This window comes from Ceratotherium simum, chromosome 23 (assembly GCF_057802395.1).
Source record: "Ceratotherium simum simum isolate JZ-2026a chromosome 23, ASM5780239v1, whole genome shotgun sequence".
NCBI lineage: Eukaryota > Metazoa > Chordata > Mammalia > Perissodactyla > Rhinocerotidae > Ceratotherium > Ceratotherium simum.
Genome location: NC_141922.1, coordinates 17767326 through 17781461, shown reverse-complemented (window position 1 = coordinate 17781461; position 14136 = coordinate 17767326). Strand labels below are relative to the sequence as shown.

Below are 14136 nucleotides of genomic sequence, written 5' to 3'. Positions count from 1 at the left end.
TATGACATTAACTGTTTGATGAGACTAGGCCTGACTTGTCTGGTTTTCTCATGAGGTAGCTATCTTATTCTCTATACTCCGTATTTCCTGTGAACTGCAAGTTAGGTACAACAGCTTTATCACGTTCAGGTTAAGCATTTTTTGGCAAAAATACTTACTACATGATACTGTTTACTTCATATTGAATCATTTTGGCAAGGCACGTTCCGTCAGATGGCCTCATTATTAGTGATGCTGTGTTTGCTCACTTGATTACATTGGTGAGATCTCTTCATTATAAAGGTATGTTTTCTCTTTTGCTACTAACAAATAACCAGTGGAGTGACACTTTGGCACTGTGGGAAATTCCTGTTCTGCTACCGCCTTTCACCCAGTGATGATCTTGATTAACTTAATTATTTCTTTGGTGTTGCAAATGATTTTTCTAACCCTTTCTTCCTTCTTTTCATTCATCCATCCATATCTATCTATCTATTATCTATCTATCTATCTATCTATCTATCTATCTATCTATCTATCTATCCACCTTTCTATCCATCCATCTATTATCTATTATTGTCTATCTATCTAATTCTATCCTTCTTTTTCCATTTATTAGTTGACATTCATATTTTGTTTTTGTTTTTGTTTTCATGAGGAAGATCAGCCCTTAGCTAACATCCGATGCCAATCCTTCTCTTTTTGCTGAGGAGGATTGGCCCTGGGCTAACATCTGTGCCCATCTTCCTCTACTTTATATGGGATGCCGCCATAGTATGGCTTGACAAGCAGTGCATTGGTGCGTGCCCGGGATCCGAACCTGCCAACCCCGGGCCGCCGAAGCTTAACTGCTATGCCACTGGGCGGGCCCCAACATTCATGTTTTAAGAAGAGTTCTCTCTCATCAAATGGAGATATATTACAGTCACTACCTCCCCTAAAAAAAAAAAAAAAAGACAAGATAAGTGCTTAATTCTCTCCATTAACTACCAAATTTTTGAATCAAGAATTGGTGTAAGAGTTACCTTTAATGGTGGTAAATGTGTTTTTTTCTTGGTGTCACTACGGACTCATGAATTTAAAAATATGTTTTCTAACTCTGTTCAGTGAAAAGACCTAGAAGCAAAATCACCCAGTAGCAAAGACGACTTCTAGCACCTGGATCGTGGTTTCTAAATACCAGCTTCTACTAAAAGAAACTAGGCATCTTTGGAGAAATGGCTGACGCCAGGGCCAGGGCAGATAAAACACAAAATGAGTCTGGGACCTCACATTGTGACAAATAGGACATTTTGAACATCCAAAAGAATAATGACTATGCTTTGTGCATAAAGCTTTTTCTGAGTTTTGAATTATTTCCTTAATTTAGCTAGCCAGGAAGGGAATTCTTAGGTCCACAGTACAAGTAAATAAGATAATGCATACATACTCACACGTACATACATATGTATGGATGTATATATACGTGTGTATGTGTATATATGTACATGTATGTAAATATGTATGTATGTGTGTATTCCTCTTCCTAAAGGATTTTGCCAGCACATATTCCCACCAATAATGTATGAGAACATCTCGTCTCATACCAGTGAGAGTTGTGTTTTAATAAGCGATAATTATTGCTGAAGAAGGCACGTCCGACCTGAACGCAATTACTCCTCAGCCTGCCCTGGCATCCACTCTCTAGGCTTGGTGAAGTTTGAAGCCCATAAATAGCATGCGCAATACAACAAATCTAGTCTTTTCAGGACCTTTCTTTATCATTTTTTTCCATCCATGGATGTCACTAGGTTAATAGATAGACTCTCAAACTGTCCATTTTTTTCTAGCTGCTCTGATTTAAAATTACATTTAGAAGATATTATTAGCTTAAGCCTTCTACTTGGTGCTTGGTTGAATACTGATGATTGAAATAGGGCATGGAACCCTCTGTGTGGAGAGATATGGAATGAGGAGCAGCGTTTATCAAAATACGTGCATAAATACCTTCCTCCTGCTGCCTTTGGGATACCAGATAAGTGATTTGCGACCTCTCAGGCAGGGCAGTGAAGTAGGGACAAGGCTCTTTATGACAATAACTGATGACTCCTATGCCAAGGGCATATGTTCTCTGCCTCCCTTTTCTTTGCATTTTTTTCTGTGGGAATATGGCCCTTGGGACTTCTCTGGGTGTTTTCTGTACGGGCAGAATATGTTTCTCATTAAATTATGTGTTTCTGTCTATGAAATAGTGTTGAAGGTAACAACTATAATTTTTTAAGAGCATACTATTTATCAGGCACTAGATTGAGCACTGTGTATGTGTTATTTCATTTATTTTTCAAAGCGACCTTATGGGGGACATGCTATTAACATCCTCAAAACAGTGAGACTGAAAGAGGGCAGGTAACTCACCTAAGGTCACACAGCTTGTAAGTGGTAGAGTCTGGTTTCGAATGCAAATCTGTCTACACCAAATCCTAATCACTCAATTCTTACGCTATGCTATGCTATAATATTCCTTAAGCCATCCAAGGCCAGCCCTTAGATGGAAGTCAAAAACATATTCTAATGCCAGAGCCATGGCCATGATTGTGGGCTCCTCTTGAACATTTCAGAAAAGTCGTGTTACCACACAAAATTGGGGTTCTCTTGCCCAATACACATAAAAAGCCAATTAATACAGCATCAGCTGTTTTTTTTTTTTGTTTGTGAGGAAAGTTAGCCCTGAGCTAACACCTGTTGCCAATCCTCCTCTTTTTTGCTGAGGAAGATTAGTCCTGGGCTAACATCCATGCCCATCTTCCTCTACTTTATGTGGGATGCCTGCCACAGCGTGGCTTGAGGAGCGGTGTGTATGTCCCTGCCCGGGATCTGAACCTGTGAACCCCAGGTCGCCAGAAGCAGAGTGTGCAAACTTAACCACTACGCCACCAGGCTGGCCCCTCAGCATCAGCTCTTGAGAAAAGAAAAAAGCTTTATGGCGAGGTCTACCTGCAAGGAGACAGGAGGTAATGCTCTCAAATCAGTCTCCTTGACCCACGACTTGGTGCAAAATTTGTCGCATGAAGGGCAGGGTGGTCTGAAGTATGGAGCTGGACGATCAGAGATAAAGAGAAGTGAGGTAATTGATGATCTGCATAAGTGTAGTCGCGTTTCATGGCTCTTCATAGGGTGCATATTCACAAAATGGTGGTGTTAGTATGACCTGAGGGTGGAGTTTTCAGCCCCTTGACATCAAAAGGGTGACTTATCAGGCATTTGCACAGGCCCAGTTGATGGATTGGTGGTCTCAACCAGCCTGAGCAGGACAAAGGGCCATTTCTCAGTTCCTGAAAAACCACTCTTAATTATTCTGTTGGCAAGATGGGGTCAGTTGAACTGGTCCTAGAGGGCCCATGGTCACAGGCATATTTATTCATTGTTAAACAAATAGCCTGCTTCTTTTCTTCCACAAAAGGGGGCAACTTGGACACATAAAAGAGCAGAGGATGGGATTTGGTGTCAGAGGACCTGGTGCAAATTCTGATTTTGTAACACAACTTAACAAACATCATCAAGCCTTGGTTTTCTCAGCTGTAAAATGGGAATAAAAATGTTGTCTACTTTGCCAGGTTGTCAAAAGGTTTAAATGGAATAACGCATGGCGAGAAGCACTGGGCGAGTTATACGGCATGATAAGCTGAGCTTATTATTAAGCGGTGGAGAACAAAGAGGCAGCTCTGATCCTTTCTTTCTGGTCCTAACTTGTTCTCTGATGATTTTGTCCTCTCTTCCAAACATTCTGGAGCCCAGCAACTGGTTAGCAAGTCTTAAGCTGACACTCCTTCAAGTATAGAGGAGTTGGATGAAGCTCCTAGTGTCCATATAACCATACTGCTCAGTAGAGCTTAAGTCACCTCTGAAAGACCTCTGGAAATAAGCCCTTTTTTGCATATTGGAAGCCCCTCTGCCATGAGTTGTGTGCTAGCTTCTTGGGTTTCTTCCAGCCATCACGTCTTGCAGGGGCTCCTTGGACTTTAACTCTGCCTTTCATGAAACCTAGAAGTTAGAGCCAGAAGTTGCTTTAAAGAGCATCTGGCCATTTCACAGATGAGGAAACTGAGGCCCAAGAAGACAAGTGCTTTTACACTGTGATTATGAAGACAATCATAGAATCATCTCATGTTAGAGTTGGGAAGGTCCTTGTAAAACTTCTAGTCCAATTATCTGGCAAATGGGTGACTAAGTTGGGAAGCAGCCTGCTATAATGGAACGAACATGAACTTTGGCATCATACAGACCTTGGTTCAAATTCCACTTTGTTGGCTTATTGGCTGAGTGACCTTGGGAAAGTTATTTGACCTCTATGGCTTCATTTCTCCGTCTATAAAAAGGAGACCTACCTTGCCTCTTGCTGTGATAGATACAGATAGATAGATGATTGATAGATAGATAGACATGATAAATAGATAGATAAAACAAAAGTGGGACAAAAATAGGCATTCAATAAAGCATTACCATTACAATTAGAGTTATATTACTCTTACTCCACTGTTGATATGTAGACTAGCATCGACAGAAGCTTTATTCCTTCTTTCCCAGTTTTCCAGTGTTTCCTCAGTGCCTATATGTGCAAGTCATTGCCTATAGGGCCAAGACTTCTCAATGAGAATAAAAGACTCCATATATACATACTTTTAAAGAACATTTCTGGATCATAGGACATTTAATGCACTCTGAGTTGGGCCAGGGTTCTAGTCTAAAGAATGGATGAGACCACTTAGAACACATGACTTCACTTATAATAAAAACCCACTACACTTCTTTACTAATTCAGACAGCCATGCCACTCTCTCTCTTCTCTGGCTTCAACCTCACCCCAAATACTCACTTCTCTAATGTCTCCCATGTCTACATTTTCATGGCTGCCAGCAACCAAACCTGTTTATTTGGAAGTTCTGGCTTCTTCAGGGTGAATAGGTAAGTTAAGACAAGACTATTGGCTCATCAGAATCTTAGATCTTTTCACTGGGGTAAGAAGTCAACCATGCCTCCAAAGTCAGGTAGTGCCCCATTCATGTGTGATTCAGAAAGACAAGCTTTGACAGCGATCATAGGTGCTAAAATACTTCAGTGATGCTCCAGTCCCATATCACTTCTGTGTCCCTCCTCTCACCTTGAATCTCAATCCACAAAACCAAAGGAGGCAGAAGAGAGAGTCTCCTCCACCAAGAACAGGAGTTCCAGGAGATCAAGAATCCTATTTTTCTTAATCATTGTTAAGTTCTCAGAGCCTAGTACAGTGCCTGACACACAGAGGGTCCCCCAAAGTAGTGAATGAATAAACGAACAAGACAGAATGACTCTTACCTTTTGCAGAGGTCCTGTCTCATCCTTTGATAACCCAAGACTTACATCACTGCCAGTAACTTTGGCACAGTGCTCTGAAGAAGCACATAACTCACAATTTTCAAGCTACAGGGGCTATTTCTTATTGAGGGAAGAGAAGGAGAGAGGAAGTGCTAGAATAAAAGGATGCTTCTAAAACAGTTGATGGGGGCGACAAAAACAATGAAGGATGACAGAAGAGCCATTCAGCAAATGTAGGGCCACACCCACCAATTTTCTCTTGAGAATGGTTGACAGAGAAAAGGAAGATGGTAGCAGATTCAAAAGGGTACTACCACTCAAGGAATTCATCCCCTTTCTGATTACTATTAAGTTTCTATAATTAATATTATTTCTTCAGGTATTAAATGATTACAAGTGAAATAGTACATGTGACTGAATATGTGTGCGTCTGTGTCCACGTAGGACCCACTCTTCTCACAAAACTCAACAGTAACATCATTTCAGGGCTTTTAGTGTTCACCATAAAAATGACTTCTACCAGGACAAAAAGGTAACAATATTTCTCAAACTAAAGCAGCAGGATAGTCAAAATACTTCCTGGCATTCTCCCACATGATAACACTTCTTCTAGAAGATTGGCATTGCCCCCAGTAGGTCTTAGTAGCTAGAAATTGAAACTTTTGTCTTTGTGCAGGGCAAGGTTGAAGCCGAGTTTCACCTAGTTACGGAAGAAGAAGCCAAGAAAACTCCTGTTGGAAAAGCCCGAAAGGAGCCAGAGCCCCTGCCCAAACCCAAGTGAGTGGAATCAGGGAGGGGAGCATCAGAAATTGGGAGGGCTCTTTGCAGTCCCCATATCAGAGGATGCAGGGCATTTCTCCAGAGGTTCCCTCTGGGAGAACTGAGAAGCGAGGAGTCAGACAATAGGCACCATCCAATCTATGTATCTTTTTGTTTCTATAATTGAAAAATATTCCAAAAACATTACAGAGTGTTTGGCAAATGGAGAGGGCACTTTTCTATAACACTAGAATAATTTCATATATTTTTTTCTACGTATTTTTTTATGTGAATATGAATTACACATGAATTTTTTTCTACTCATTCTCTAATCATGCATAAAAAATTGTCTTAATGTTTCATTTATCCTTTGCTGAAAAGTTTTGCTTTGTTGCCATAATTAGAATTTTTTTCATCCCTGTGGAATATTCCATAGACTTGATGCCCATAGTTGACTTGGTTGACATCACATAATTGGATATTTAATTCACTTCTACCTTTTTTCCATTATTATAATATGATGAAAATCTTTCCCCTTTATAAATTGTTACTTTAAAATAAATTCCCAGAAGTAGAATTATTAGCAGAAAGGGTTACCCTATTCATTTTAAGCCATGGTTACATATCGATTAAAATCTAAATATATGTAGATATGAAATATGTATACAAAATACTCTTTCAAATTGTACATGTCCTAGCCCTCCCCAGACCCTAAGTGTCTCAAGATGAGTGGTCCCTTCTCTGTACCTACCTTTCATAGATCATAGTATTAGGAGCATAATGGGTGTTTAGTTATTCATTAATTCAAAATTACTTATTAAGCTCCTACAATGTGTACCTACTGAAAAAATACTTTAAAGAAATATAAGACAAAAACTCTGCCTTCCAGAAGATTTCAATCAGTTTAGGGAGAACACACAGACTCATAAAATAGTTACTAGAGTGTAGAAGACAAATATGTTAGGTTCAAAAAGGGGCTAAGTGGTAAGTGAGATTGGAACTCAGAATGAGGAGAATCATCATGGACTGGGGTGGTCAGGGTGGGCTTCATGGAAGAGGTGGGAATTGAGCTGGTTGGGGTTAGATAGACAGAGGGCACTCAGACCTCTGGCTGAGTTATAACTAGACTCTTGCCCTCCTCTAGACCAACCTTTAAAATGATGAGGAATCATTACGGCCCAAAATGTTAGCTTGCTCCTGCTTCAAGGCAACATAGTCTTCTTTTCCTGTTCTCAGGCCTCTCTTAGTGAGCCTCCAGAAAGTGGGGTCAGAAATACTTCCTGAGGTCTTGAGAAGCCTAAGTGTTGACAAGATAGCCCCTTTTCTGATCTTCTCTTGCTTCCCTTTCAGCCGCCCAAACACCTCCTTCTCTTGGTTCTTGAGCCCCTTCAAGTGCCTGTACCACCTCATCTGGAAGAATTACAAGAAGTACATCATCATCGCTTTCATTCTGATCATCCTTATCATCTTTCTGGTCCTCTTCATCTATACCTTGCCAGGAGCTATCAGCCAAAGGATCGTTGTGGGCTCATAAAGGATCATGGAGGACCTGGACCTTCCCTTTCTACTAACCCTCTTCTTCCTCATCTGTAAATGTATATGAGCATGTGCTCTGTGCAGGCACTGTGCGGGGTGCTAAGGAGATAAACCCAAAGGCCCTGTGTCTAAGTACAGATCAGCTCTTCTTGGAGGAGATGGGAAAGGAGCGTTCCCTACCGACCCCAACTCCTGACAAACTTAAAAGCCTTCAGTCATGTTTTTGCCCATGGGCAGCATGAAACAATGACGTTTTTGCTTCAGAGTAATCAATGATGACATCAAATTGACTTAGGTGAATGTTTTCTTTCTGTAATGGGTTTTATTCTAAGAGGTTTAATTCTGGGTCTGAGATTTTATTGGAAGTACATTCTTTTAAATAAAGTTTTTACGGCAAATAAATTGAAAACATCTTAGCAAATTACTAGATATTTAACCTGTCCTGTATATCTTAACTTTGTTTCAACCTAACAATTTACAGAACATATTCACTTATTCAGGTTGCAAAACTAGATTGGAGAAAACTTCATATAAATCACCTAAAATACTTCAATGTTGAAATTCCCATCTAGAGATGAGATGTTGCTGGTTTCCTATTAAAGTCAACACTTGTAGAATGTGTTCAGTAGTAGGAATGGGTTCTGGAGAAATCTGTTTGGATTTGTGCTCTATGGCAATTTCCAAGTGGGAATTTTATAAATATGAAATGTAATTTTGTGTATGTGTGTATGGCGCGAGGGTGGAGCTCCATGGTACCAGTAGGAATTCTCTTAAGCCAGATAATATAGGCCCCACCAAATATGGTGTTCCCATAGACCGTGATATGAATGACCATCCCTGGCACTATTCAACACAGCTTACCACAATGCGTGGCAGGTTCTATCATGGGTCTCAAGCATGCATTAGTTTCAAAAGCAGTCTTAGAAACAATATTCTATGCACTTGTTAGTTGGGGGCAGTTTTTCTTGAAAGCAAACCTTTAATCTTCAAAGTCGTAGAGTCTCCATCTGCCACCCCATCCAGCAGGAGTGGAAGTGAGGGGCTGGTGTTCTCAGTTAAAATAAGAAAACAAAGGAATTGGGATGTTTGGCCTCAAATAAATATGGCAACCACTCTTTCCTATCATGAGGGGCCATTTGGTGATATTGAGGAGGTTCCCCTCTCGACACCAGAAGCACCGCGTCTACAGTTTCCTTTAGATAGCCTTGTACATATGTAACTCTTCTAAAATGAAGGATGTTTACTTCCACAAGGAAAGTCATTCTAGAATGTTCCTGATTCATCAAAGAAAGATTGAAGCATGTTCTGCGTGATTTTAGACAGTGTTGTTCATTGATTCTGGTCCTAGATGCTTACTCCCCAGTAACTGTAATGTTTTCCTGAAGTGCTGGAAAATTGAGCATTTATAGCACTGGCAATGTTTCTTAGTGAAATTAGTTACATAAACTATGGTTCATTCTTACTGTGGAATAACACAGCCACCAATAATGATGTAGTCAAAAATACTTGATGGCATGGAATATATACATTGAATACATTGTAAGTAAAAAAATATATAGGTTATAAAACTATGTACAGTTTGATGTAAAAAAGAAAATATATATACATGCATAGATAAAATGTCTGGAGGAATATGCCAAAATGTTAATAGTGATTATCTTTAAGTAGCAGTATCTTTTCTTTTCCTTCTTGTTTTTCTATTTCTTCTAAAATGTGTATTACTTTTAAAGTAAAAAGTTTAATAAATACATATAAGTTTAAATGTGTTCATTTAAAAATATTTATGAAGTGTTTCCTACGTGCTGGGCAGTAGGGATACAGCAGAGATAAACATGGCCCCCCATCACCATGGATTTTGCATTTCAGTAGCTCCTTGAGATGTTTAATCTTCAAATTATAGTTCGTTCAAGAAGAGCACTGAGTAAGGAATGTGTTTCATGGATGAGATTTAAGAAAAAACAGAACATACATCTGTGGTGTTGTTGAAAAGGAAAAGAACAGCATTATTTTAGGATAGATTTGTAAGTAAAGTATTATACTTTCTGCTGGATTCTGGAGAGTAAAATAACAAGTTAACTCTTGACAAAACAATGTGCATTGTTCAAATCCACAATAAAAACAAGCAAAAAACTGAAAATCCTTCAAAGTTAGATAGAGCTCATCAGCTTTGCTTTGATGTCAAAAGATGTCCAAATGCTGAAAATCCTTGAATAGAAGCATTTGAAACACTTTTAGATGAGATGGCATCATAAGAATGTGTGAGTAGAAGTCGTAAGCAAGGATAATTTTGGAATCAGCTATGTCTGGTGTTCTATACATAAGTTATCGCTTATGGTCTGTCCTGTGTGTAAAAAAATAAAATAATGTTCTCAGCTTAATTTTGCAGCCTGGCTCTAAAGATATTACAGTTTAAAAATAAAAAAATTTAAAAAGCAGAAAACCCATTTCCCAAGAAGTTGTCATGAGTGCCTACTTGTGTTCTTAAATAAAATTAATTTAAATTTATTCATTTGACAGATTAGAGTTTTTCTTGCAGCTTAAATCTGTTTCAAGTGGTTTTGTTTATGTTTTTTACAACATTTGAATCCTTTCCCCCAAATTAAGCAAAAACAAAATTAATACCAGCAGCAACAACAAACAATCTACAGGATAGGATATCCAATTTTTTGTCTCTGGTAGCTGAAACTTTTGGTATCTTTCTTGCTCTTTTCCTTAAAGGACACATAAATGGAAATCACAGGATTCACTTCACAGCTGGGGCCTGTTGGTGTTTATTCATTCAACAGATAATGATTGAGCTCTAGCCCTGTGCCATGTGCTGTAATTAACACTGGGGACACAAAAGCACACAATCAGATAAAGTAAATCTCTGCTCTAACGGAGCATAAAGTTTGACAAAGAGAAGACATAAATCAAATAATCACGCACATAGATAATTACAGACTGATGGACCCAACAGGGGCATAGTACTAGGAGCAGAAATAGCCTGTAACAGAGGGCCCACACCCAGTATGGCAGTCAGGAAGTCTTCCTGGGGAAGTAATGGCTGAAGGGAGATGAAGGATAAGGAAGAAAGATGGAGAGGAAGAAGAGTACTCCAGACAGAGTAGATAGCATGTGCAAAGGCCCTGAGGTGGGAGGGAGCAAGGCATGTGGACGGGTCTGAAAGAGGGTGAGTATCATAGCAAGAGGCAGAGGGTCTTGAGATGGGGCTGGAAAGTCAAGTAAGGGCCACACCCTTAAGGGTTTGGTTCTTTATTTTAAGGGCAATAGATAGTGAAGGATTTTTAAGCAGTGGAGAGGCTTGATTAGATTTTTATTCCATGTGGAGAACAGATTGGAGGTACCGAAGTCCTCCCTACAGGAGAGGATGGTTGTTTTCACTCAGTAAGGGCAGCAGAAGGGGGAAGTGGAGGGATCAGAGATTATCTTTTTAAGCCTCCTGGGTAGTGTAATGAGGAATATGGGATCTGGTATTGACTCTGCTTCGTACAAGCTGTGTGATCTAAGGCAGCTAACTTTATATCTCTGATACAGTTTCCTTGCCTGTCATATGAGAAAATTCATACATATAAGTGATGAAAAGTCCATGGTATATTCTGGTGCAAAGCTAACGTGTTGATGGGTCTGTAACGTGGGGAGTGTGAAGGGATGGATTGAAGTCAGAGCCAGATTGTGAAGGGCTTTGAATGCCATGCTAAGAAGGCTGGACTTGATGCAGCAGAAAGTGGGGACCCCTGGAGGGTTTAAGCAGAGAAGTGGCAAGAACAGATCTGTGTACTACAGAAGTTGCTCTGCCTACAGTGCACCATGGATTGAGGGGGGTGAGATCCAGAGGCAGGGGCACATCTTAGAAGCAGTGGCCCAAACCCTGGTCGGAGATGAGAACTTGTGCCAGGGCCATGACCATCGGGATGGAGAGGAAGAGCCAGATTCCAGAACACTGGTGAGGTCCCCCCACATCTGTACCCCTCCACCCCCCAACACCTGAGATGCCTACCAGAGAAGACAAGGAAGTTTGAATCCTGGCTGCAGCATTTCTATCTGAACAGGTCACTGAACCTCTCAATGTCTCAATTTTCTCATCTGATGAAAAGGAATTATTACCTACTTGGCAAGAGTTGTGAAGACCGAAGAAAAGTTATGTAAAGTGTCTACCGTGTGCCCGCATGAAGCTGGTCCTCAAGGGATAGTAGCTAGTGTCACAGGTGTCATTTCTATGGGTAGAATCAACAGAATGTGGAATCTAATTGGACATGGGAAGTGAGGAAAGAGGATCAGATCTGTGTTTTAGAAATGTTCTGGCACAAGGACTAAGAAAATTTTCAACCAGTAACACTCCCGAGTGCATTTGTTTTCTATTGCTGCTGTAGGAGCTTACAACACACACTAAGGATTAAAACAATACAAATTTATCATTGTTTAGTTTGGTAGGTCAGAAGACCAAGACGGATCTCACTGAGCTAAAATCAAGGTGTCAACAGAGCTGCCTTCCTTCCTGGAGGCTCTGGGATCAATCTGTTTCCTTGACTTTTCCAGCTTCTAGACTTGCGTTCATTCCTTGGCTCATGGCCCCATCCTGCCTCTTCAAAGCCAGCATCTCTCTGTGCCTTTCTTCTGTAGTCATGTCTCCCTCTGACTACAGTTGGAAAACGTCTTACTTCTAATGACCCATATGATTGCATGGAATCCACCAGATAATCCAGGATAATCTCCCCATCTCAAGGTCCTTAAACTTAATCACACCTGCAAAGACCCTTTCACCTTGTAATGTAACATATTCACATATTCTGCGGATTAGGATATGGGTTTTTTGTTTGTTTGTTTGTTTTTGGCAGAGGGAGGCATTATTCTGTGTACCACACTGAGCATCACACGGGAATTGTAATTCAGCTCAATTTGGAAGTCATTTCAATAGAGCTTTGAAAGTTGGTGGGATGATTACGTATATAAAAGAAGGAGGCTTCACAGACACTTTTCTCTCTGGAACAAAATGTTCCCATTTTTTATTCAGCCTCTCAAGTGACAATTCAATTGTCTCAGGAAAAAGGAAGGATCCATTCCCTCCTTCCCTGACTCATTAAAATCCTCTCAGGCACAGCAGTGAGGCACATTCAGAGCTGGTTGTGAAAGGACTCTGCCATTTCCTCCCGCCTCAGGAATTTCCAAATAAGTTTCTCAAGTTCATCTTTCCTTTAATGCAGCAGCAGTTCCTTCCAAATCAAGAGAAAGCGTGTGTCTCTGCTCTCCTTAGTTTATAAAGGGCAATCTGAGAAAAGAGCACTCTATTTTTCTCGGAATCGTTGTAATAGTGGAAAGAAAATGGGCTTTGGAGGCTGAGATAAATGCGTTGAAACTTGGGCATAGATACTAGTTGTGTGACCTTGAGCAAGTTACTCAACAACTCTGAATCTTATCTTTCCGATATATAAAATGAAGATAGTACCCATCTTATAGGATTGTGTGTGTTTGGGCACGTATGTTGGTGGGTGGTTGTCCTCCACGGGGGATAGAGGCAGAGGAATATCTATAAAGTGTCTAGTGTACTGTCTTCTATATCATAGTATCCAAATTAATGATCACTTACTATTTAAGTAACAAACAACTAATATTTGCTGAGTGCTGTTATAGATTACAAAGCAATACACATATTTTCTCCCAAATTTCCCAACAGCCCCACATTGTAGACGAAGAAACAGTTCCAGGGACTTCAAAGACCACCCAGCTCGTGTGTAACAGATCTAAGATCCAAACCCAGACCCCTCTCTCCTGCCCCTAACTGCCTAATGACTAACTAAAGGTGGATGGGGCTGCCTCCAGTCAGAAGATTCCTCAATGATTTGTTTGAGGTTCATCCATGTCTTAGGGATTCAGCCACAACCCCTGAAACATTTCAAATGTGTTTACACAACACCATGGATGTGTGTTTGAATCTCTTTTTTCACTTGAACCGCTGCATTTGATGGTAAGAGAATGTGAAGGCATCTCCCATTCGTGCTACCCAGATCTTTTTGACATTCTTTTCTCATTTTGTCACTTCTTGTGATGAGAATCCATCCTCCCATCCCCAGTGCAGAAAACAACCTCTGGAGCACAGACATTTAACTGAGCTCTTTAGAAGTCAGGCACAGAATTTAGATTTGGAAATTAGTTATGTGAAGAAGCAGACAGGGTAGAAGGCACGTGACCTCCCAGAGACTGCTGGCTGCATACCAAACCTCCATTTTCTGCTTCTTCCTGGTAACAGAAGTCCAGCTATACTGGAGGCAGTAATACGTTGGGCTCAAAGAGCGCGTCTTTCAGTCTCTTGTTATTGGAGGTAGCTGAGGCTGTGTGAGCACAGCTCAGAGGGTAGGGCTTAGAGAAAACCTCATTAAGGGGGGTTCACTCAGCTAACAGACCCTTCATGCCATTTCCTCTTCCACCTTCGTCCCACCTGAATCGTGGATGTGCTGACTGGGGCTCCACCAGTTATCTTGGGTCATGAGGCAACCTTGACTATGGAAACCACCACAAAGGATAGTGGGGCAG

The 14136-nt window shown here is 40.6% G+C and overlaps 1 protein-coding gene across 1 annotated transcript in view; it reads left to right on the top strand.

Annotated features, from left to right (window-relative positions):
- FER1L6 (fer-1 like family member 6) overlaps positions 1-8812 on the top strand; it is a 116317-nt gene extending 107505 nt beyond the window's left edge. Inside the window, exons 40-41 of the mRNA XM_004431086.3 lie at positions 5987-6087; positions 7420-8812. Of these exons, the coding sequence (XP_004431143.1) occupies positions 5987-6087; positions 7420-7603 (285 nt within the window). The 3' untranslated portion in view covers positions 7604-8812. The remainder of the gene's footprint in view (positions 1-5986; positions 6088-7419) is intronic.
- The last annotated feature ends 5324 nt before the right edge of the window (positions 8813-14136 follow it).